This window comes from Tachyglossus aculeatus, chromosome X2 (genome assembly GCF_015852505.1).
Source record: "Tachyglossus aculeatus isolate mTacAcu1 chromosome X2, mTacAcu1.pri, whole genome shotgun sequence".
Taxonomy (NCBI): domain Eukaryota; kingdom Metazoa; phylum Chordata; class Mammalia; order Monotremata; family Tachyglossidae; genus Tachyglossus; species Tachyglossus aculeatus.
In genome coordinates this window covers 418,792-441,114 of record NC_052100.1, presented here as the reverse complement: position 1 = coordinate 441,114, position 22,323 = coordinate 418,792, and the positions used below count along the sequence as shown (strand labels likewise).

General features: G+C 58.6%; 1 protein-coding gene across 1 annotated transcript in view; it reads left to right on the top strand.

Moving 5' to 3' along the window:
• The window catches only part of ELP3 (elongator acetyltransferase complex subunit 3), a 32,096-nt gene that overhangs the window by 3,949 nt on the left and 5,824 nt on the right, over positions 1–22,323 (top strand). Inside the window, exons 2-13 of the mRNA XM_038771459.1 lie at positions 1,142–1,241; positions 1,426–1,564; positions 2,068–2,138; positions 2,969–3,032; positions 3,244–3,312; positions 3,964–4,118; positions 14,453–14,614; positions 14,717–14,843; positions 18,987–19,180; positions 19,375–19,465; positions 19,955–20,020; positions 20,774–21,001. Of these exons, the coding sequence (XP_038627387.1) occupies positions 1,142–1,241; positions 1,426–1,564; positions 2,068–2,138; positions 2,969–3,032; positions 3,244–3,312; positions 3,964–4,118; positions 14,453–14,614; positions 14,717–14,843; positions 18,987–19,180; positions 19,375–19,465; positions 19,955–20,020; positions 20,774–21,001 (1,466 nt within the window). The remainder of the gene's footprint in view (positions 1–1,141; positions 1,242–1,425; positions 1,565–2,067; positions 2,139–2,968; positions 3,033–3,243; positions 3,313–3,963; positions 4,119–14,452; positions 14,615–14,716; positions 14,844–18,986; positions 19,181–19,374; positions 19,466–19,954; positions 20,021–20,773; positions 21,002–22,323) is intronic.

The following is a 22,323-nucleotide window of genomic DNA, read 5'->3' as shown; positions in this document are numbered from 1 at the left end:
TTTGAGCAAGTCGCTTAACTTCTCTGTGCCTCAGTTACCTCATCTGTAAAATGGGGATGGACAGTGAGCCCCACGTGGGACAACCTGATTACCTTGTAACCTCCCCAGCGCTTAGAACAGTGCTTTGCACATAGTAAGCGCTTAATAAATGCCATTATTATTATTATTAAAAGGGCCCAGGTTATAATCTCAGCTCCGCCACTTGTCTGCTTTGTGATCTTGGGCAACTCACTTCACTTCTTGGGGCCTCAGTTCCCTCAGCTGTACAATGGGGATTAAGACTGTGAGCTCCGGGTGGGAAATGAACTGTACCCAACCTGATTAGCTCGTATCTACCCCAGCAGTTAGTACAGAATACTTAGCAAATACCCTTAAAAAAAAAAAAGTGGGATGGGCGGCCATTGGAGTTTCTTGAGATGTGGCTAGATGTGTCCATCTCCAGAGTCCAGCGGGCATAAATTGTCAGCATCGGAGCTCCCCAGCCACTGCCCGATCTTTGAGCTCCTTTCTTGCCCAGCTTCGGTTTCAGGACCCTTTCCCTTTCTGGGTTGTGCCCTGCCAGTGAAGGGCAGGGAAGGCCCCAGCAACGGCACACTAGGGGTGTCTCACACGGTGAGAGCCCAACAGGGCTACTGGCCACGCAGGAATGTAGTCATGCCACTCACCGGGCCTGGTTGCGGGGGAAGGTGTGTAGGTCGATCAGTCAATAGGATTTATTGAGCACTTACTGTGTGCGGAACACACTGGGGAGATTGCAGTGCAGCAGAGTTGGTAGGCACGTTCCCTGCCCACCAGGAGCTTTGAGGGGATGACAGGTATTCAAATAAATTACAGACCTGTACGTAAGTGCTTTGGGGTTGACTCTGTGCACACCCTCACTGCTGCCAAAACAGCTGGAGCAGTGTCTGCTGAGCGCTGCTGACCAGGCCGCTGCGGGCAGCAAACATGACAGCTCAGCAAAGGGCGTTCAGTGTGTGTGCGCGTGAGGGAGGTGCGCACACACACGCGCACACACACGCGTGCATGCACGTGAGAACCCCCAGGGACGGGTCCGTGGCCCAAGTGGGTGGTCAGCAGCGCCCTGGGCCGCCGGGCCGCGTGTCCTCGTTCCTGAGCACCGGATGGCCATGTGATTTTCTAGGCGATTTGAGCTCAGCAGAGCTGATGATCCTGACCATCGGCGACATCATCAAGCAGTTGGTTGATGCCCACGAACAGGGGAAAGATGTCAATCTCAACCGGTAAGCAGCCAGTAGTAGGTATGGGCAGGGTCGGGGGCCGGGCCCGATGGTTCCCATGGACTCCCCCAGCAGTTCTCTTGACTTCCGTGGGCCCCCTGGCCAGATGTCCCCTCCCACCCCCCGGGATGGATGCGGCGGTCAGGCCGGCGCTGACCTCCCCGTCCGGCGGGCGCACCTGTTCCAGGCTGAAGACGAAGACAGCCGCCAAGTATGGGCTGTCGGCGCAGCCACGCTTGGTGGACATCATCGCAGCCGTACCTCCTCAGCACCGCAAGGTCCTGGTGCCCAAGCTGAAGGCCAAGCCCATCAGGACTGCCAGCGGGGTGAGTATTGTCCCCCCACCCCCCTTCCGGGGGGGTTCTGCTCTCCTCATCTTATAGAGGAGGAGGAGGGAGCGGGAGGGACTTGGCCAGAGTCCTTCAGCAGGCCAAGGGCAGACCCGGGGCTCTGGGCTTTGTCCAGCCAGGAGGTGCCCGAGCGGCCGAGCTGGCAGGAGTAGGGAGTGGGGACTGAGCTGGCAGAGGGTCAGTGTGGGTGCAGCCTCCATGCGCAGTGGTCCCCAGGGCTGGGCAGGAGGGGGCAAGTTGAGAGGCAGAGTCCATCCTCTCGTACCTGTACTTCTGGGTGGGAAGATTCCCCACCACCGCCCACTAACCACTCCCCTTCCCCAGGGCCGGTTGCTGCCGCTGGCCACTCCCCCCACCAGCAGAGCCGGGCTGGGAGGTGAGGGATTCCAGTGTCCCCGTCAATGCCGTATTCGCCCACCTGTCAGGGGGTACCCCCCTGGAGGCAGGGTGGCTGTGCTGAGGGTCTCTGGGTGTTTCAGATTGCAGTTGTGGCAGTGATGTGCAAACCCCACCGGTGCCCCCACCTCAGCTTCACTGGAAACATATGCGTGTGAGTACAGCGTGTGGGCCGGGGCCGCGCTGGAGGCTTGGTTCCAGGCCCGGGGTCTCCGGCAGGCAGAGCGGAGCCCTGGCACCGGGAGCTGTGTTTCATCCCCTCGGGCCAGGAGTCGTCTGCTCCCCTCAGGATTGCAGCAACTGCCATTGGTCCGAGTGGCCTACACGGGCCGGGCCACCTGGACCGGCCGGGGTGGGCTTCTGGGGGTGGCGCAGGGCTGGGGAAGAGCCTCTGGCCCTCAGCGGGAGGTGGCCAGAAACAGTATTTGTCTCCAAAAGGAATCCGTGTGCATGTCATCCGAAATTGGGGGTGCTTTTTCTGGGGCCCCATTCCTTGCCCCCTTCCCCTGGAAGGAGTGTGGGCCCTTTTGGACTCTCTGTAGCTCCCAGAACCACAGGGAATCGACATTTCCAGGGATTCCAAAAAGCCTGAAGGGCAGGGTGGGGGGCCGGTGCCCAGAGAAGGGGTGCATTCGGGAGGTGATGGGGGTAACAGGTCCCTGGGGGGCTGGCTTAGTGTGGTCCCTGAGGTGGGGGTCTGTCTGCTCCCGAATAGTAGGTTCCTGGCTCAGCCCCCAGCCTAGCACTCTGACCTGAAATTGGCCGGGGCCCCTTCCTGCTCCCCATTCTTGACTTGGCTCCTCAGGCCTTGGTGGGCTTCCCCACTAGCGACATGAGTGGTTGCTGGCCTCTGGGGAGGGCAGGGGCCAGGGGAGTGAGGGGCAGAGGCAGAACCCAGCCCCCCTTCCTTCAGACTTCTCCGCTCTCACTGCCGGCCTCAGCCGGGCTCTAATGTGGATCATCTGTGTCTCTTCCCTTCACCAGGTACTGCCCCGGGGGGCCCGACTCAGATTTTGAATATTCCACCCAGTCTTACACAGGATACGAGGTGCCGTGGGCTTCGCCGGGGCGAGGAGGCAGGGAGGCATCTGTCTGCATGGGTCTCCCGGGGGGTCGGGGTCCTTGGGGCTGACCTTGGTCTTTCCAGCCACATTCAGGGCCCTGGGAGAGGTTCTCTGGGCCCCTCCCCCAGGGCCGGTGGTGGCGGCGGATAGCGTGGCGGGTGAAGGGGTAGCCTGACGACCTCCTTTTCTGCCCAGCCCACGTCCATGCGAGCCATCCGGGCCCGATATGACCCCTACCTCCAGACGCGGCACCGGCTAGAACAGGTGGGTGTCTGTGGAGCTGGGCCGGGTGGACAAGTGGGCGGGCACGGCTTCGCATCTCCTACCATGTCGCTGTTGACCAGGGCCACCAACAGAATTCTCCAGTACCCAGCTTTGGGGCAGGGGCTTCATCGGTCTGACTCTGGGGCCTGTAGGGAGCAGGGAGTGGTGGGGGTGGAGGGAGAGCTTGCTGGGACTCTAGTGGGAATCCAGGCTGCGAACACGCCCCCGCACCCCAGGATGTGCACTGGTTTCGGTGGACAGGCAGTTGGGGCGTGGGGTGGCACCGCGGAAGCCATCGACACCATCAGATCCTCCATCGACACTATCAGATCCGCCCCGTGGCTTCTCCGTCTCGTCCCGGGGCTCGCCTGCCACTCTCTGGGAGAGACCGTGTCGGCTCCCTCACGCACGCACGCACGTGTGTACACACTGGTGGGGCATGTGGCAACAGGTAGACATGGAAGGGAAGCCGGCAGCATTGGCGCCTTGGCGGAGGCAAGAGGCTCGGGCCCGCCCCCCTCCCAACACCCTGACAGGCTGGCAGGGCCTGGCCCAGAAACCCCGGAGCCCAAATTCCTGGGCAGCACCGTCCCCCGAGCCCCAACAGAAGTGGGTCGGGCCATTCCTCCGAGCCAAACACTGTGTTTGCAGCTGAAGCAGTTGGGCCACAGTGTAGACAAAGTGGAGTTCATCGTCATGGGAGGCACCTTCATGGCTCTCCCCGAGGACTACCGAGACTACTTTATCCGAAACCTTCACGACGCCCTGTCGGGACACACGTCCAGCAACGTCTCGGAGGCGGTCAGGTGAGAACGTGCGCGGATCGACGCTGAGAAGGTCTGGCCTCTGCCACCGGGACGGTGTTGACTGAGCACTGCGCTGAGCGCTTGGGAGAGAGCCACAGGGACTGAGTTGCGCGCCCTGCCCTCAGGGAGCTTCTCCACTCACGGGGGAGGTAGGCCCTTGCAGGTACAGACAATCAGCGGGATGAGGGACGGTTTGAGCAGCTGCTTCCACAGACATAGACAAGGGCAAATCAACATGAAAGCATCTGGGGTGGGAGGTGGGCCAAAGGTGGATTGAGGACTCGGCGATGGGAGTAAACCGGGGAAGACTTGCTGAAGGATGTGGGATTTCAGGAGGCTTTGAGAGCTGTGGGGGGAACTGTGTGAGCGAGGGGGTGGCGGCAGGAAGGGCGAGAGCGTGGCCTGGTGAGAAGGGGAGCTGAGCTCCCTGCTACTGGAGAGGACCCAGGTGGGAGAATCGCATCCAGCTGTGTGTGTCCATCTGCCCACTGCCCATCCATCTGTGGGCTACTGGCTCAGTCTGGCGGGCAACCCCCCGAGCGAGCCAGCAGGAGGGAGCATGAGCATGTAACTGGGAGAGAGGAATGGCTCATCGAATATGCAGGCGCTCATGCATGCAAGCACTCATGCACCCGTCCATACTGGGAGAAAAGGCCTAAGGTTGGCTGGGAATTAGTTGGGAAGACTTCCCAGATGAGGTGGGATTTCAGCAGGAATCAGGTGCAGGAAGATGACCCCGGCAGCAGTGTGATGTGCGGTCTGAAGCGGCGAGAGGCAGGGGGCAGGGCTCAATGGTGTTTATTGAGCACTTACTGTGTGCAGAGCACTGTACTAAAGCGCTTGGGAGAGTACAGTGCAACAGTTAGCGGACACGCTTCCTGCCCATAATGAGCTTACAGTCTAAAGGGGGAGACAGACGGTAATGTAAATAAGTAATGCATAATCTATAAGTTAGGAGATGTGTACATAAGTGTCGTGGGGGTGGGGTGAATATCAAATGGTCAGAGGTCACAGATCCTAGTTCTTAGAAGACATCATCGTCATCAACCATCAATCGTATTTATTGAGCGCTTACTGTGTGCAGAGCACTGTACTAAGCGCTTGGGAAGTACAAGTTGGCAACATATAGAGACAGTCCCTACCCAACAGTGGGCTCACAGTCTAAAAGGGGGAGACAGAGAACAAAACCAAACATACTAACAAAATAAAATAAATAGAATAGATATGTACAAGTAAAATAAATAAATAAATAAATACAGTAACAAATATGTACAAACATATATACATATATACAGGTGCTGTGGGGAAGGGAAGGAGGTAAGATGGGGGGATGGAGAGGGGGGACGAGGGGGAGAGGAAGGAAGGGGCTCAGTCTGGGAAGGCCTCCTGGAGTAGGTGAGCTCTCAGTAGGGCCTTGAAGGGAGGAAGAGAGCTAGCTTGGCGGATGGGCAGAGGGAGGGCATTCCAGGCCCGGGGGATGACGTGGGCCGGGGGTCGATGGCGGGACAGGCGAGAGCGAGGTACGGTGAGGAGATCAGCGGCAGAGGATCGGAGGGTGCGGGGTGGGCTGTAGAAGGAGAGAAGGGAGGTGAGGTAGGAGGGGGCGAGGTGGTGGACAGCCTTGAAGCCCAGGGTGAGGAGTTTCTGCCTGATGCGCAGATTGATTGGTAGCCACTGGAGATTTTTGAGGAGGGGAGTAACATGCCCAGAGCGTTTCTGGACAAAGACAATCCGGGCAGCAGCATGAAGTATGGATTGAAGTGGGGAGAGACACGAGGATGGGAGATCAGAGAGAAGGCTGATGCAGTAGTCCAGACGGGATAGGATGAGAGCTTGAATGAGCAGGGTAGCGGTTGGGATGGAGAGGAAAGGGCGGATCTTGGCAATGTTGCGGAGCTGGGACCGGCAGGTTTTGGTGACGGCATGGATGTGAGGGTTGAACGAGAGAGCGGAGTCGAGGATGACACCGAGGTTGCGGGCTTGTGAGACGGGAAGGATGGTAGTGCCGTCAACAGAGATGGGAAAGTCAGGGAGAGGGCAGGGTTTGGGAGGGAAGACAAGGAGTTCAGTCTTGGACATGTTGAGTTTTAGGTGGCAGGCAGACATCCAGATGGAGATGTCCTGAAGGCAGGAGGAGATGCGAGCCTGGAGAGAGGGGGAGAGAGCAGGGGCAGAGATGTAGATCTGGGTGTCATCAGCGTAGAGATGATAGTTGAAGCCGTGGGAGTGAATGAGGTCATCAAGGGCGTGCGTGTAGATCGAGAACAGAAGGGGACCAAGCACTGAACCTTGGGGAACCCCCGCAGTAAGGGGATGGGAGGGGGAGGAGGAGCCTGCAAAAGAGACTGAGAATGAACGACCGGAGAGATAAGAGGAGAACCAGGAGAGGACAGAGTCCGTGAAGCCAAGGTCAGATAGCGTGTTGAGGAGAAGGAGGTGGTCCACAGTGTTGAAGGCAGCTGAGAGGTCGAGGAGGATTAGTATAGAGTATGAGCCGTTGGATTTTGCAAGCAGGAGGTCATTGGTGACCTTTGAGAGGGCAGTTTCCGTGGAATGTAGGGGACGGAAGCCAGACCGGAGGGGGTCGAGGAGAGTGTTGTTGTTGAGGAATTCGAGGCAGCGCGTGTAGACAACTCGTTCAAGGAGTTTGGAAAGGAATGGTAGGAGGGATATGGGGTGATAACTAGAAGGTGAGGTGGGGTCAAGAGAGGGTTTTTTTTAGGATGGGAGAGACATGGGCATGTTTGAAGGCAGAGGGGAAGGAACCAGTGGAGAGTGAGCGGTTGAAGATGGAAGTTAAGGAGGGGAGAAGGGATGGAGCGAGAGATTTCATGAGATGAGAGGGAATGGGGTCAGAAGCACAGGTGGCCGGAGTAGCACTTGAGAGGAGGGATGAGAGCTCCTCTGAGGATACTGCTGGGAAGGATGGGAGAGTAGCAGAGAGTGTTGAGAGCCGGGGGATTGGAGAAGGGGGGGAAGTGACTTTGGGGAGGTCGGACCTGATGGATTTAATTTTGTCAATGAAGTAGGAGGCCAGATCATTGGGGGTGAGGGAAGGAGGAGGGGGAGGAACCGGGGGCCTGAGAAGGGAGTTGAATGTACGAAAGAGCTGGCGGGGGCGATGGGCATGGGTGTCAATAAGGGAAGAGAAATAGTAGGAGAAATAAGGGAGGAGAGGGCTGAGTTAAGGCAGGAAATGATAAACTTGAAGTGACCGAGGTTGGCACGGTGTTTAGACTTTCGCCAGCAGCGTTCGGCAGCTCTAGCATAAGAGCGAAGGAGGCGGACAGTGGCTGTGATCCAGGACTGTGGGTTAGTGGTACGAGAGCATCGAAGGGAAAGGGGAGCGAGTGAGTCTAGCTGAGTAGAAAGGGTAGAGTTGAGAGCAGTAATCTGATCATCAAGACTGGGTAGAGAGGAGAGGGCGGCGAGGTGGGGTGTGAGGCACTTCGAAAGATGGATGGGGTCAAGAGAGCGGAGATCTCTGTGAGGGAGTAATATGGATTTACAGGGGAAAGGAGTGTGAGTGAGGATGCAGGTGAGAAGATTATGATCAGAGAGAGGGATTTCAGAGACAGACAGACACAGAAGGGAGAGTGTGCCGGGGAAAAAAGAGCTCAATCAGGGAAGTCTTATTGGAGGAAATGTGACCTTAACAATGCTTCGAAGGTGGAGAGAGCGGTGGTCTGGCATCTTCGGAGGGGGAGGGATGGAGAGGCAGTGAGACAGACGAGATTGGGCCACAGTGATTAACCTGCTGCTAGAGGAGCGGATTGTGTGGGCCGAGCTGTAGTAGGAGAGCAGTGAGGCGAGAAAGGAGGAGGGGGGCGAGCTGATTGAGTGCTTCAAGGCCGATGGTAAGGAGTTTCTGTTTGATGTGGAGGTGGACGGCCAGCCATTGGAGATTCTTGAGGAGTGGGGAGACGTGGACTGAATGCTTTTGTAGAAAAATGATCCGGTCAGCAGAGCGAAGTATGGACTGGAGTGGGGAGAGACAGGAGGCCGGGAGGTCAGCGAAGAGGCAGGTGCACCACTCAAGTCTGGGTAGGAGAAATGCTTGGATCAGCATGGTAGCAATTTAGATGGAGAGGAAAGGGCAGATATTAGCAATGCTGTGAAGGTAGAACTGACAGGATTTGGTGACAGGGTGTGTGGGTGGCCTGAGAGAGATGAGTCGAGGACAAGGGCAAGGTTATGGAGATAGGGAGGATATTGGTATCGTCTACAGTGATAGGAAGGTCAGAGTTTGGGTAGGAAGATAGGGAGTTCAGTTTTGGACATGCTTAGTTTGAGGTGTCAGCAGGATATCCAGGTAGAGATGTCCTGAAGGTAGGAGGAAATGCAAGATTGAAGAGAAGGAGACAGGTCGGGGCTGGAGATGTAAATTTGGGAATCATTTGCATAGAGATGGTAGTTGAAACTGTGGGAGCGAATGAGTTCTCCAAGGGTGTGGGTGTAGATGGAGAATAGAAGGAGACCCAGAATTGAGCCTTGAGGGACCCCACCACCACCACTGTCAGAGGGTGGGAAGCAGAGGAGGAGCCAGTAAAAGAAACTGAGAAGGAGCCATCAGAGGGGTAGGACAACCAAGAGAGGACAGTGTCAGTGAAGCCAAGGTTGGATAAACTTTCAGGGAGAAGGAGGAGGTCTGCAACGTCGAAGGCAGCTGAGAGGTCGAGAAGGATTAGGATAAGGTAGAGGCCTCGGATTTGGTGAGAAGAAGGTCATCGGTTACCTTAGGGCTGTTTCTGTGGAGTGAAGGGGGCAGAAGCTAGATTGGAGGGGATCTAGGAGAGAATGGAGGAGAGGATTCGGAGACAGCGAATGTAAACAACTCTTTCAAGAAGTCTGGAGAGGAATGGTAGGAAGGAGGTGTGGTGATAACTGGGACCCATGGGGTCACAGGAGGGTTTTTTTGAAGATGGAGAGTCATAAGCATGTTTGAGAGCAGTGGGGAAGAATCGTTGGAAAGTGAACAAGTGGGCGCACAGGGAGCAGTAAGTGAGCACCTTTGATTGATTGACTGATTTTCACCGTAGAGGTGGGGGGTTGGGGCCTCCCCAAGAGAGCAGGTGTAGAGGGAGAGGAGTGAGGACCCAGCAAGGAGCCTGGGTTGGGCCGGCTGTGCCGTACCCTGATCTCCAGGCCGGTGCCCCAGTATTTCTGCAGTCTTCTGAGGATGGCTCATCTCATCTATCTATCCTGCTCTGCCCTCTGCCTGGTGTTCTCTGTCTCCCCACCCAAATGCCAACTTTTCTCTCATTGTTTGCCTCTTCCCTCTCCTTACCCTGGTTTTTTTTGTGTTTTTTTTAATGGTATTTGTTAAGCACTTACTATGTGCCAGCCACTGTAATAAGAGCCGGGGTAGACCCAAGATAATCAAGCTGGACACAGGCCCTGTCTCACGTGGGGCTCACAGTCTTAATCCCCATTTTACAGATGAGGCAACCAAGACACAGAGAAGCGAAGTACTTGCCCAAGGTCACCCAGCAGACATGCATGGAGCTGGCATTAGAACCGAGGTCCTTCTGACTTCCAGTCAGAATTATTGAGCCCCTGCCTCGACCGGGCTGCCGAGCTGTGAGCCTGGGCGGAGCACTGCCCGAGAGTAGGCCTAAAGACGGAGGAGTTCCCAGTGCAGTGGAGAGTAGCTACCTCTCCCGTTTTCCGACGGTTTCCTTGCCCTTCTTCTGGGCCCCTCTGCCGTGCTTCTTCCCTCGGTCCCCGGGGATCCCTGCAGGAGCCAAGGCTCCGGGGAAAGCGGTGTCCGGGTGTTTTCCTGTGGGGGGCAGCAAGCTCCCGGTTTTGGCTACTCGATCCCACTGCCAAGTTGCCCGTTGCGCAGGGAAAGGTCCCCGGTTGACTCACCCAGCACCGGCCCCCGGAGGGGGGGCAGGGGCCACCGGGGGACGGGGCGGTGGCTCAGCCCGCCGCATCTGGGGCCCGGCCGGCGGCGGCGGCGGGGGCGGCGAGCGCCAAGTGATACGTAGCGATGAGCAAAGCGATTGTGATGGGCGGTCACGGGCCATTGGGCAGCGCTTCCGGCCGGCCTGATGACTCACCCGACCTCCCGCTCTGCGGCTCAGCTCGGGGCCGTGGTGCAGAGTTGGGGGAGTGCCTGCCGCCCCCGGGGTCCCGTGGAGCACCCCCAGGTATAGAGACACCGCTCCCCGGGCCCACCGCCCCAGCCCGAGGGAGATAGGGCAGGGGTTGGGGAGAGGGGCCGGCCCCTGGGAGTGGTGGGGGCGAGAAGGCATGAGAAGCAGCAAGGCCTGGTGCTTAGAGCTCGGGCCTGCGAGTCAGAAGGTCATGAGTTCTAATCCCGCCTCCACCACTTGTCTGCTGTGTGACCTTGGACAAATCACTTCTCTGGGCCTCAGTTACCCCGTCTGTAAAGTGGGGAGTAAGACTGAGAGCCCCATGTCAGGCAGGGATTGTGACAATCAATCAGTCAATCAATCGTATTTATTGAGCACTTACTGTATGCAGAACTGTGTACTAAGCGCTTGGGAAGTACAAGTTGGCAACATATAGAGACAGTTCCTACCCAACAGTGGGCTCACAGTCTAAAACGGGGAGAGTGTCCTACCCGATTTGCTTGTATTCCCCCCAGCACTTAGTACAGTGCTTGGTACATAGTAAGTACTTAACAAATACCACAATTATTATTATTACTGTTGTTATTAAGTGTGTGTGGGGGGGGAGAACAGCCGGCTTGGATGCTGTGACGGAGAGGACCAGCTGGGGGGTCCCTTGTGTTCCGTTCCCCCCCGCCACATTGGGTCGGTGGCACAAACGGCTCTAGGCCTGCGGGCCCACGGGTTGGGGGTGGCAAACCCCAGACCCTCCCCGAGAGCACTCGGACCGCCACCACCTCCCGAGCCCTTACAGCTTCGTTGGTGGAAAGAAACGAGTCGAAGGAGACGGACCAACCGGTTAGCCTCGGTCAAAACAAATTAAGTTCCCAGCCGCGCCAGGGACGATCATTTTCTCATCTTTCCGCCCAGCTGCTCCGCCTTTGTGAAGGGGAGAGGGAGGCAGCTCCCGGCAATCGATCACCCAGAGGGTCAACTGGGATTAGTAACTGGGCGGGCACGAGGGTAGGGAGGGGGGAGGGGGTGGCACCATCAGCAGGGCAGCAGCTCACGCCTTTCTGCTGCTTCCGTCTCACCGGACCTCAGACTGGCCTCTGGTTTCAGGTGTCGAGAAAGCCGATGAACGCTCGTGGGGGCAACGGTTCTGTGGTCAGCGTCACCATATAGCGAGTGCTGGATGCTAGGGATCGTTTGATAGGAGTTGCCCAACCCCTAGCGGGACCGCGGTCAGAACACAGACCAGGCTGGAGAACGAGTGCCCGAGCACTTGGGCGGCTGCCAGGCAATGCCCAGGGGGAGGTAGCCCCTGCCCAGTCTGGGTGGGGTCGGGGCTCAGGGCTCCAGCTCCCAATGACGGTGCCTGGAGCCCGGCGAGCACATGACAGTGCTCTGCGCACAGTAAGTGCACAGTACGGTGCCATTCCATGGGGGCGCGTCTCTCCATCCGCAGCCCTGCTTTTCCCCACGGCCTCGTCTCGGCTTCTGTGCAGTCATGTCCCGGAGGGTTCATCTCCGCCCGCCTCCGCTCCCCAATCTCCCATCCGTCGAATGAGGGAGCTTTCCCTTGCCTCTGTCTCTCCTGAGAGCGAGAGCCTTAACAGCTCAGCGGCAATTTTATCTTCTCGAACCCGGCACCAAGAGCCGCCCTGCCAAATAATGGGACAATGTGTATTTTACCCCGAGCTACCAAAAACGAGGGGATGGTCAAATGTGCCTCAGCCTCTCCCATGGGTCTCCTCCGGCTAGTTTTTGCCTGCCCGCTGTGTGCCGAATGAGCACAACCCCCGGCCCACATGGGGCTCACGGCGTCAGGGCTCAGGAGGAGGACAAGCATTTCATTTTCACAGTGAAGTGGCTTGGCAAAGGCCACACAAACAGACAAGTGGCAGAGCCAGGATTAGAACCCAGGTCTCCTGATTGACTACTTCACTCCTAATCTGTCTTTTATGTTGCTTTTTTGTTGTTGTTTTTGTTTTGTTGTTTTCCCAGTGTGTGTGTGTCTCGCCAACCCCACCTCCTTATTCTGATATTGTGAACCTGTTGGGGACCAGGGTTCAGGCCTAATTCTCACCCATGTGTTTTTCACTGACATTCAGTACAGCATTGTGCTCGCTGTAGGGGCTAAATGCCCGCTTGCTGCCACGCTGCTCACCTCCTGAACATTCGGACCCACCCCATATTGTATCCGCCCCCGGGTTGCATGCACTGTCTCTGCCCTCGGCCCCGTTGGCTGGATTTGTTCAGCCAGTCATTCTGTAACCGGCCCGAAACGATCGTTAAAACCGATCGATGGGTCCTATCACACCGAGGCCATGGAGCCGGCTGCCTGCTCCGTCTCAAGACGGATCTATAAACAATTTCACCGCATATTGAGACTGTAACGCCGAACCGGCAGCGAGACCGTGCCACGCAAAGCCGCTCCCGCCATGGGAGGGGGGCGGGGTGGCAGTTTAGCTCCACTCTGCTTCACTCCGCTGGGTCATATGACCTCTCTGGGCGGGCATCAGTTCCCTGCAGTGTATGGCGGGGGTTCGGCGAAGTACGCTTCTGGGCGCTCAGTACAGTGCTCTGTTCACCCGCGGTAAGCGCTCAGTATGTGCCACGGATGGATGGGAAACATGAGGCTGTCAGGCTGACTTCCTGGAGGCTTGGTGTGCCAGGCGCTGTGACACTGAGCATTGCCCGTGGTCATGCAAGAAGGGGAGACCATGGCCTGTGATCACCCCGAACTAGGGCCCTACCTGACACAAAATACCCAGTATCACCTGGGGGAGTCCTCCAGGCCGGCCCTGAATCCTGGGCGGGGATTTTCCCCCAGGACCTGAGAATCATTTGGGCACTGATGACCCAATCATCTCTGAACTGAGGGGACAAATAGCACAAATATCATTGTTGTTCTTGCTTTTACTGTCAGGGATTGGCCACCACCCCAGAGCAGAGATGTAGGGCGTGAAGAGCTGGCGTTGTGGTCCCCCACCTCCCGAGGAGAGAGAGAGAGAGAGAGAGAGTGTGTGTGTCTGTCTGGTGGTTGCCATGACGACAGCAAGGGCCCCCCTGGTACCGCCAGCCTTTGGGGGTTGGAGAGGCATGGCCCTGAGGGTTTAACCTGGGCTGCTCCCGGCAGGTGACCAACCCGGGCTAATAATAAGAATAACTGTAAGTACTTACTATGTGCCAAGTACTGTACTAAGCGCTGGGATAGGCACAGTAGATACAGATCAGACACTGTCCCTGTTCCCCACAGGGCTCACAAAGTCCAAGAGGGAGGGAGAAGAGTTATCACCCCATTTTACAGTTGAGGAGTTTAGTCACTTGCCCAAAGTCCCTCATCAGGCATGTGGCAGAGCCAGGATTTGAGCCCAGGTGTCCTGGCTCCTAGGCCCAGGCTCTGTTCATTAGACCACGCTGCTCTCGCGAGTCCCACCCCACAGGCAGTGCCGGTGGCCCCTTCACGCTGGGGTGATGGCCAGAGCTGGGGGAAGGGCTCCGGCCATACTTCATGCTGCTGCCCGGATTATCTTTGTCCAGAAACGCTCTGGGCATATTACTCCCCTCCTCAAAAATCTCCAGTGGCTACCAATCAATCTGCGCATCAGGCAGAAACTCCTCACCCTGGGCTTCAAGGCTGTCCATCCCCTCGCCCCCTCCTACCTCACCTCCCTTTTCTCCTTCTACAGCCCACCCTGCACCCTCCGCTCCTCTGCCGCTAATCTCCTCACCGTACCTCGTTCTCGCCTGTCCCACCATCGACCCCCGGCCCACGTCGTCCCCCGGGCCTGGAATGCCCTCCCTCTGCCCATCCGCCAAGCTAGCTCTCTTCCTCCCTTCAAGGCCCTACTGAGAGCTCACCTCCTCCAGGAGGCCTTCCCAGACTGAGCCCCTTCCTTCCTCTCCCCCTCGTCCCCCTCTCCATCCCCCCATTTTACCTCCTTCCCTTCCCCACAGCACCTGTATATATGTATATATGTTTGTACATATTTATTACTCTATTTATTGATTTTACTTGTACATATCTATTCTATTTATTTTATTTTGTTAGTATGTTTGGTTTTGTCTCCCCATTTTAGACTGTGAGCCCACTGTTGGGTAGGGACTGTCTCTATATGTTGCCAATTTGTACTTCCCAAGCGCTTAGTACAGTGCTCTGCACATAGCGCTCAATACGATTGATGATGATGATGATGATGAAGGGCGCAGAGTGAAGCCGTGTCGTGAGCTCCCCCTCCTCTCCCCGCCCAGGTACTCGGAGCGGAGTCTGACCAGGTGCATCGGGATCACCATTGAGACGCGACCCGACTACTGCCTTAAGCGCCACCTGAGCGACATGCTGGCGTACGGCTGCACGCGGCTGGAGATCGGCGTGCAGAGCGTCTATGAGGATGTGGCCCGAGACACCAACAGGTGCATCTGCGCCCCCTCACCGCCTCCGCCCCACTCCGGGGGACCCCCGGGAACCGAGGGGTGCCATGCCACGCGTGCACGCTGCCACTTATGTCTCCACAGGGGCCACACTGTGAGGGCCGTGTGTGAGTCCTTCCAGCTGGCCAAGGACGCCGGCTTCAAAGTGGTGGCCCACATGATGCCGGACCTGCCCAACGTGGGTCTCGAGAGGGACGTCCAGCAGTTCATTGTGAGTGCTTGCGCGGCACACGCACACACACAGTGTCAGTCATTTATTGAGCGCTTACTACATACAGACCACTGTTGTAAGCTCTTGGGAGAGTACAATAGAAGAGTAAACAGGCATAGCGCAGCTCCCCCACCCCCCGTGGTGGTCCAGGGCCAGTGTGCGGCCGTGCGGGGGGGGCCGCGGGAGCGGGCGGACAGTGAAGGGCAGAAGGGATCTGCGAGGCTGTTCACGCCAGAACATTGATTATCTCAGCGTCGGGCTTGGCGCGCTCTGACTCATCGCGTTCACCTTGCCGGGAGACCTCCGGGCTCTCGGCCCTAATCCCGGGCTGGCGGCGGCCGGGGGCTCTGGCTGGCGGGGCGAAGGTCCCCGGAGCATTCGGTTCATCGCAGGCCCCTGCCAGCCGGCTGGCAGAATGGGTTTGGTGGTTGGGGTGGGGTGGGGAATGAGCCTAGGGAGACTTCAGTGCCCTGAGGGTGGTTGATGAGGCTGGGGCTGGGGGGCTTGTGGCAGGAAGCTTTAGGGGTCCCGTGGGGGTCACGGTGGAAGCTGACCCGTGGCTCTTGCCGCTAGGCCCAGGAGCGGGGCCCTGTTGAGCCCGGGCTTGGGGACCTCACCTCAGACCATCTTGCCCTGACTTGGCAGGTCCTCGAGTGGCACAGGGGTCTCCATGTGGGAGGGGACCATCCCGACATGCTGTCTGGGGCCCCTGACAGCCATGCTGGAACCAGAGCTCTACATCCCTGTGCTTCTCTCCTCCCCAACCCCCAGGGACCCCGTGTCCCAGCCGGGACTTCTTTCCTTCCTTCGTCTGTGCTCTCCCCGTCTTCCCTCTGGCACACTCTTCCTGGCGGGGGAGGGCCAGCTTCCGGGGGGTCCTTTGCATGGGATGGGGAAGGGGACCTGGTTCAGACTCTGGGGCAGGCCTCAGGGCAGCTGTCCTGTCCCCCACATCTCCCCATGTCCCAGTGCCTCCCATCCCCCTCTTCTTCACACTCTCTTCCCCGTGCCCTGGCTCCCTCCCATCCCCCACACCATCCCCCACACCTCCTCTCCATGCCCCCCCCCCCCACTCTTTCCCATCCCTCACACTCCCCTCCCCATGCCCCTGCTCCCTCCAGGCCCCCACATCTCCTCCCCGTCCCCCCAGACTCCCTTCCCCATGCCCCCGTTTAATCCGGCCCCGTGCCCCTCCGGTCTCCTAAGTCTCCTCCCCGTACCCCTGCTCCCTCCCATCCCCCCCCCCCCCCCCGCACTCTCCTCCCCCTGCCCCCGCTCCCTCCGGTCCCCCCCATCTCTCCCCATCGCCCCCGCTTCCCTGGCCCCCCAGGCCCCACCAGCTGCTCTGCAGGCAGACTCACGCTCTCCAAGCCCGGCGGGTCACAATTTGCCTTATCTCGTGTGTGCAGGGGAGCGGGCCGACGCGCGCCTGCATACCAAGCAGGGGCAGCAGCCTCGCTCAGCTGTGGTGGGGGTTCCGTGCCCGCACCCCTCCAAGGACGCGTCGCTCTCCACATTGATGAAAGGGCAGCGGGGAGAGAGAGAGGTGTCGGAAGGAGCGGTACGGTCCAGAGCCCGGGGCTTCGTGGGTGCCCCCGGCCCCTGCCCCGTGGCCCAAGAGAGTTGTCGTTCATTCCAGAGGGCCTGGGGGCACCACCGGTACAAAGCCTCAGGCTCCACCCTCTGCCCCCTCACCCTGCACTGGCTCGCTCACTGCTCCCCAGGTCTCAGCAGGAGCACACGGGCGGAATCACCGAAACGCGTCCGACGACCGGGCTCAGCACCTACATGCAGGTCGTGGACCCAGAGTCCTTTGTGCCCGGACCTAAGCTCATCCATCATTTTCCACAGGAGACTCCATCTGCTATGTGCAGAGCACTGTGCCGGGCGCCTGCTGTGAGCAGAGCGCTGTGTGGGCACCTACTGTGTGCAGGGGCTGTGCTGGGAGCTTGCCGCGGGCCAGGCACTGAGCAGGGCGCCCTGGGTGGCAAACAGAAGAGGCTCTGACTGCCTTGGAGGGGAGGTCGGAGACATAAATTGAGGACCGCGTCGTGGTTCAGAGAAGAGAGCTGATAGTTAATTAGACCTGAGGAAATAATCAATACCAGGCGGCAGGGGCCTGAGATCTGAAGGCTGCGGGGGGGGGGGGCGGGGGGGCGCGGCAGGTGTACAGCCGGGGTTAATCTTGGGGAGGGGGCGGCTCAGCTCAGGGTACGGAGAAGGGCTTGTGGGGGGTCCCGGGAAACAGGGTTTACAGGGTAGACACGAAGGTCCCAGACACCTACCTGTCTGCCTTCCCCCACAGTCCCAGCCCACTGGGCAGTGCCGGGCTACATCCTCCCTGCTTTCTGGGTCCTTAGACCAGGAGGAGCATGGGGTCAGTGGGGTAGCCCATGAGGGCTGGGATTCCGCCGCCCTCACGGGCTCCTGACCCTACCCTCACCCTCCGTGGACCGGTCTGGTCCCCGGGCTGGGCTCGTTGTCCAGACTAAGAAGTGGTGACCAGTCTTAGCCAGCCCCAGCTCCATCAGCCGCGAGTGTCTCCCACCCCCTCAAAAGCCAGGTTGGATTGGCTCAGTTAGAAGCAGTTGCCTCTGCTCCTCTCCCTTCCCCTCTCATCCTTCCCTGCTCCTCTCTGCCTTTAACCGTCCCCTTCTCTCCCATCACCTCCTCTCCCTTCCCCACCTCTCCCCTCCCATCCCCTCCATTCCCCTCACCGTCCCACCTGCCCCTACCGAAACTGATGGGAATGGGGTGCCACGTCCGGTTCCCCAGTTGGGGGGCTGGGGGGAGTGGGGTCAGCCCCGTGAGACGGCGGCTGCCGTGGCCGGGGAGACTTGAGGCTGCTGACCATGGAAGATTGGGCAGCGGGAAGAGCTGGGAGGGGCCGATAATATAATTAGCGTAATAGCTGGAATCAATCAAGCCGTAGCAGCAGGATTAATGGGGATTAATAGGATTTGGCCCCCAGTCGCCCCCTCCATCTGCTCAGAGGGAGGGAGGGAGAAAGGCTCCCAGCTTCTCTGGTTCCTTTGTCTCAGCGGGATGGTGTGGGGTGGGGGGGCAGGAGTTGTGTCCTCTGGCCCTGGAGGGCCAACTCCACTGGGCACTTCAAAACGTAAGGAGACCAAAGGGGAAAACGTTGGAACTCAGGCCTCAGGGACATGAGCCGGCTGGGCACGCCACAGGGCTCCTTCAGACTGGAGTCACCCCCCCTTCCCAGCTGTCCAAGGGGCCACCCACAGCTGGTCACCCCAGCACTCCTCGCCCAAACTGCAGGCGTCTCAGCCCACAGGAAGGGTCTTCATCCGGAGTGTACGGGCATTGGCATGTTTAGCCGTGCAGGAGTGTGCAGTGCTGGGCAGAGCACAACAGAAGGCTGCAGTGGAACAGGAAGGGCCGGGCATGGTGGCCAAGTCTGGAGTGGCAGAGAGGACAGTGCCCGCAGAGCAGTCAGCAGTCAGTGGTTTGGGCTCCCTCCTTCAACCTGCCATCCAAGGGTGCCCCTGGAGCATTGAAGACTTCTCTCTGACCTGCCTCCCGTTCTGGGGAACACTGACCCCAGGGAGGGCAAACAACTAGGGTCTGCTGCCCCTGCCTTTACTGTCCGTCTGCCGGGGCCCCCCAGGTAGACCTTGCCCTGTGGGGTCCCAGAGCACCTAGGGCCTGGCACTCGGCCTCTTCTGTCCTGGAGCTGACTGAGCCGGAGATTACTTCTCCCTAATCCCCTCCTCTCAGCCGTGGCAAGGCCCGGGCAAGCCGGCGGCTGGTGGCCGGGGGCTGGGGAGCTGGGCTGGCTCGGCGAGATAGGAAAAGGTCCGAGGTTGGGGGGAGGGGGCCTGGGAGAGGGAGGGTGTGACTGCTTCCCAAGAACCTGCACCGTGCCATGGTGAGGCCTTCCCTGCACCCCTTCTCAGGGATGCCCTGGACACAGTGGGTGCCTAACACCCTGCTCTAGTCTGTAAGCTTGTGGGCTGGGAATGTGTCTGTTATATCGTGATACTGTATTCTCCCGAGCACTTAGTACGGTGTTCTGTACAAAGTAAGCGCCCAATACAATGAGGTCTTTGGGATGGAGCTGGATGGGAAATCTCCCCTTCCCTGACTATGCGTGCATCTATCTGTCTGTCTCTCTGCCGGCAGGAGTTTTTTGAGAACCCAGCCTTCCGCCCTGATGGCATGAAGCTGTACCCCACGCTGGTGATCCGGGGAACCGGCCTGTATGAGCTCTGGAAGTCGGGGCGCTACAAGAGCTACTCTCCCAGCACCCTGGTCGATCTGGTGGCCCGCATCCTAGCCCTCGTCCCTCCCTGGACGCGTGTGTACCGGGTCCAGAGGTGTGTCGGCTGCCCCATTGGTTGGGGGGGAGAGGTGGTGGACGGTCTGGGGTGGGTCACTGGGGGAGGGTCAGGGGTGTTGGGTGGCCTGTGCTGGGTCCCCAGGGGAGAGTTGGGGCTGGAGAGGGGAGAGTCAGGCAGGAGTAAAGGGCTGTTGGGGCGTGTCGCTGATGACGATGACCGTGTCCCTGCAGAGATATCCCCATGCCGCTGGTCACCTCCGGGGTGGAGCATGGAAACCTGCGGGAGCTGGCGCTCGCCAGAATGAAGGATCTCGGGACTGAGGTAAGAATCGGGAAGTGGGGACTGGCCCCCACCCAGAGCTTTCTCCTGGCCCCACACGGCGGAGGCTTGGCTCTCCAGTCCCCCCCAGCTACAGAGTCAGTTCACCATCAACTCTCATTCCTTCCCTTCCCCCGCCCCCCCCTTTTTCCTCCTCCCCATTCCCTCCCTCCCATCCCCCTTTTCCCATCCCCCTTTTCCCTTTCCCCTCTTCCCTTCCACCCCCTCCCTTCTCCCTCTTCTCCCAACCCAAGCTTTTCCTTCCTCACTCTGCCATCTCTGGTCCTGGTCCATCAGGGACCTCCCTGAGCTCCCACAGAGCCTGGCGGGTGGGGGATATTGCGTCACAGCCCACCCAGCTTTCCAGGCCCGAGAGCCAACCGTTGCACACCAGGGGAGAGGAGTACAGAAAGCCCCCACTCCCCCCATCCCCCAACTCGAAGGGCTCCCTCACGGCCGGGTCCTTTCTTTCTCTCTTCTGCCGCTGTGCAGTGCCGGGACGTGAGAACCAGAGAGGTGGGGGTCCAGGAAATCCATCACAAAGTGAGGCCATTCCAGGTGGGTTTCCCAGGCTGCTTTTTCCCCAGCCCCTGAGTGCCGAGGGGGCTCCCGGTGACCAGAAGGGATTTGGCAGGCTCCCTGGAGCTGAGGCGGCTGTCCCGGGGAGTTCTGGCACACGGGGCAGTTGGATGTGGAGGTGGGGATTGGGATGTCAGCTGAGCCAGGAGCAACGGCATGGAGAAGCGTGGTCAAGCCACTCAGGGCAGTGCAGGGCAGGCCACTGATTGAGAAGCAGCATGGCCTAGTAGATAGAGCATGGGGCCTATGAAGGGGACTAAGAAGGACCTGACTCTAATCCTGGCTCTGCCACTTGTCTGCTGTGTGACTTCTGGTAAGTCACTTCTCTTCTCTGAGTGAGCTTCCTTCCCTCATCTGTAAAATGGGGATTAAGACTGAGCGCCGTGTGGAACGTGGACTGCGTCCAATCTGATTGGCTCGTATCTACCCCAGTGCCTAGTACAGTGCCTGGCACATAATAAGCGCTTAACAAATGCCATTTAAAAAAAAAAATTTGACTGCCCTCAGGAAGAGTTCGCTAGTTCTCTGCCAAGAACGCAGCTCTCTGCCCACACAGGGGCACCCAAACAATCTCAGCCCTGCCGACAGCACCCGGGGCTGCTCAGGGCCATAAGCCACGTCTAACCCCCCTGAGCCGCCCGGCTCGACCCCTCTTGCCGTTCGTAGCCCGGAGACGCGTCGACCGTTCTGGGCATGACACCAAGGGGTCCCGCTTCTGGGCCTTGTGGACAGGTGGAGCTGGTTCGGCGGGACTACGTGGCCAACGGGGGCTGGGAGACGTTCCTGAGCTACGAAGACCCCGACCAGGACATCCTGATCGGCCTCCTGCGCCTGCGCAAGTGCTCGGCTGACACTTTTCGGCCGGAGCTGACCGGAGGCGTGTCCATCGTCCGCGAGCTGCACGTCTACGGGAGCGTCGTCCCCGTCAGCAGCCGGGACCCCTCCAAGTTCCAGCACCAGGTAATGGGGGGGGCCGCCGGCCGGGGGTCACAGAGTGGTCTGCCGGCCGGGGCTCCTGGCGAAGCCAGGTTGACACTGGAGGCCGGGCAGTGGGTGGAACCAACAGCTGCCCTCCCACCACCACCCCGGCTCTGCCCCTGTAATGGGTTCCCCGGGGACCAAGTCCCTGCAGGAATGGGTCCCGGGTGGCCATCTGGCGGGGCACAGACCGCCAACGCCAGCCAGGGCGGCCCCGAACTGGGCCCAGAAGGCGGGACTAAACCAGGTGGCTGATGGGCCGGGTCCTCCCGTGGGACCGGAGACCCGGCTCCCAGTCCTATCGGCTCAGCTCGACCAACTGATAATAACGATAATAATTAGAGAAGCAGAGTGGCCTAATGGATAGAGCTTGGGCCAGGGAGTTGAGGACCTGGGTTCTAATCCCCGCTCCTCCCCTTGTCTGATGTGATCTTGGGCAAGTCACTTCTCTGGGCCTCAGTTACCCTGTCTCTCAAATGGGGTTTAAGACGGTGAGCCCCATGCGAGACAGGGACAATGTCCAACCTGATTACCTTGGGTCTACAGTCCCTGGCCCAGGGTAAGAACTTAAGAAATACCATTCAGAAAGAACTGTGGTATCTGTTTCATGCTTCCTGTGTGCCGAGCACTGGGCAGAACACTGCAGTAGATGCGGTAAAGTCAGATCATCATCATCAATCGTATTTATTGAGCGCTTACTATGTGCAGAGCACTGTACTAAGTGCTTGGGAAGTACAAATTGGCAACATATACAGATTGGACACGGTCCCCGTCCCATGTAGGAGGCTTAGTCTGAGGGGGAGGGAGGGCAGGTTTTTAATCCCCATTTTACAGATGAGGAACTGAAGGACAGGCAGAGAAGTCAAGTGACCTGCTCAGTGCGACACAGTCAATCAATCAGTGGTATTTATCGAGAGCTTTCTGTGTGCAGAGCACTTCACTTGGAAAAGTACATTGCAATAAATTTGGTGGACATGATCGCTGCCCACAAGAAGCAGCTTACGGTTTACCTTGGGAGGCAAACATTAAAATAAGCTAATTGTGGTCAGGGAACATTTCTGCCAAATCTGTTTTATATTGTACTCTCTCAAACGCCTAGTACAGTGCTCCACACAACACTCTCCAATAAATACAATTGATAAGATACTGAGGGGGAAGTAGTAGAGTATGAGGATATGCCCAAAAGTGCTGTGGGGCTGGGGCGAGTATTAAAGGGCTTAAGTGGGAGGATAGATAGAGGAAATGAAGCCTTGTTCAGGGAAGGCTTCTTCGGGGAGCTGTGACTTGAGGTGGGGAGAGTTATG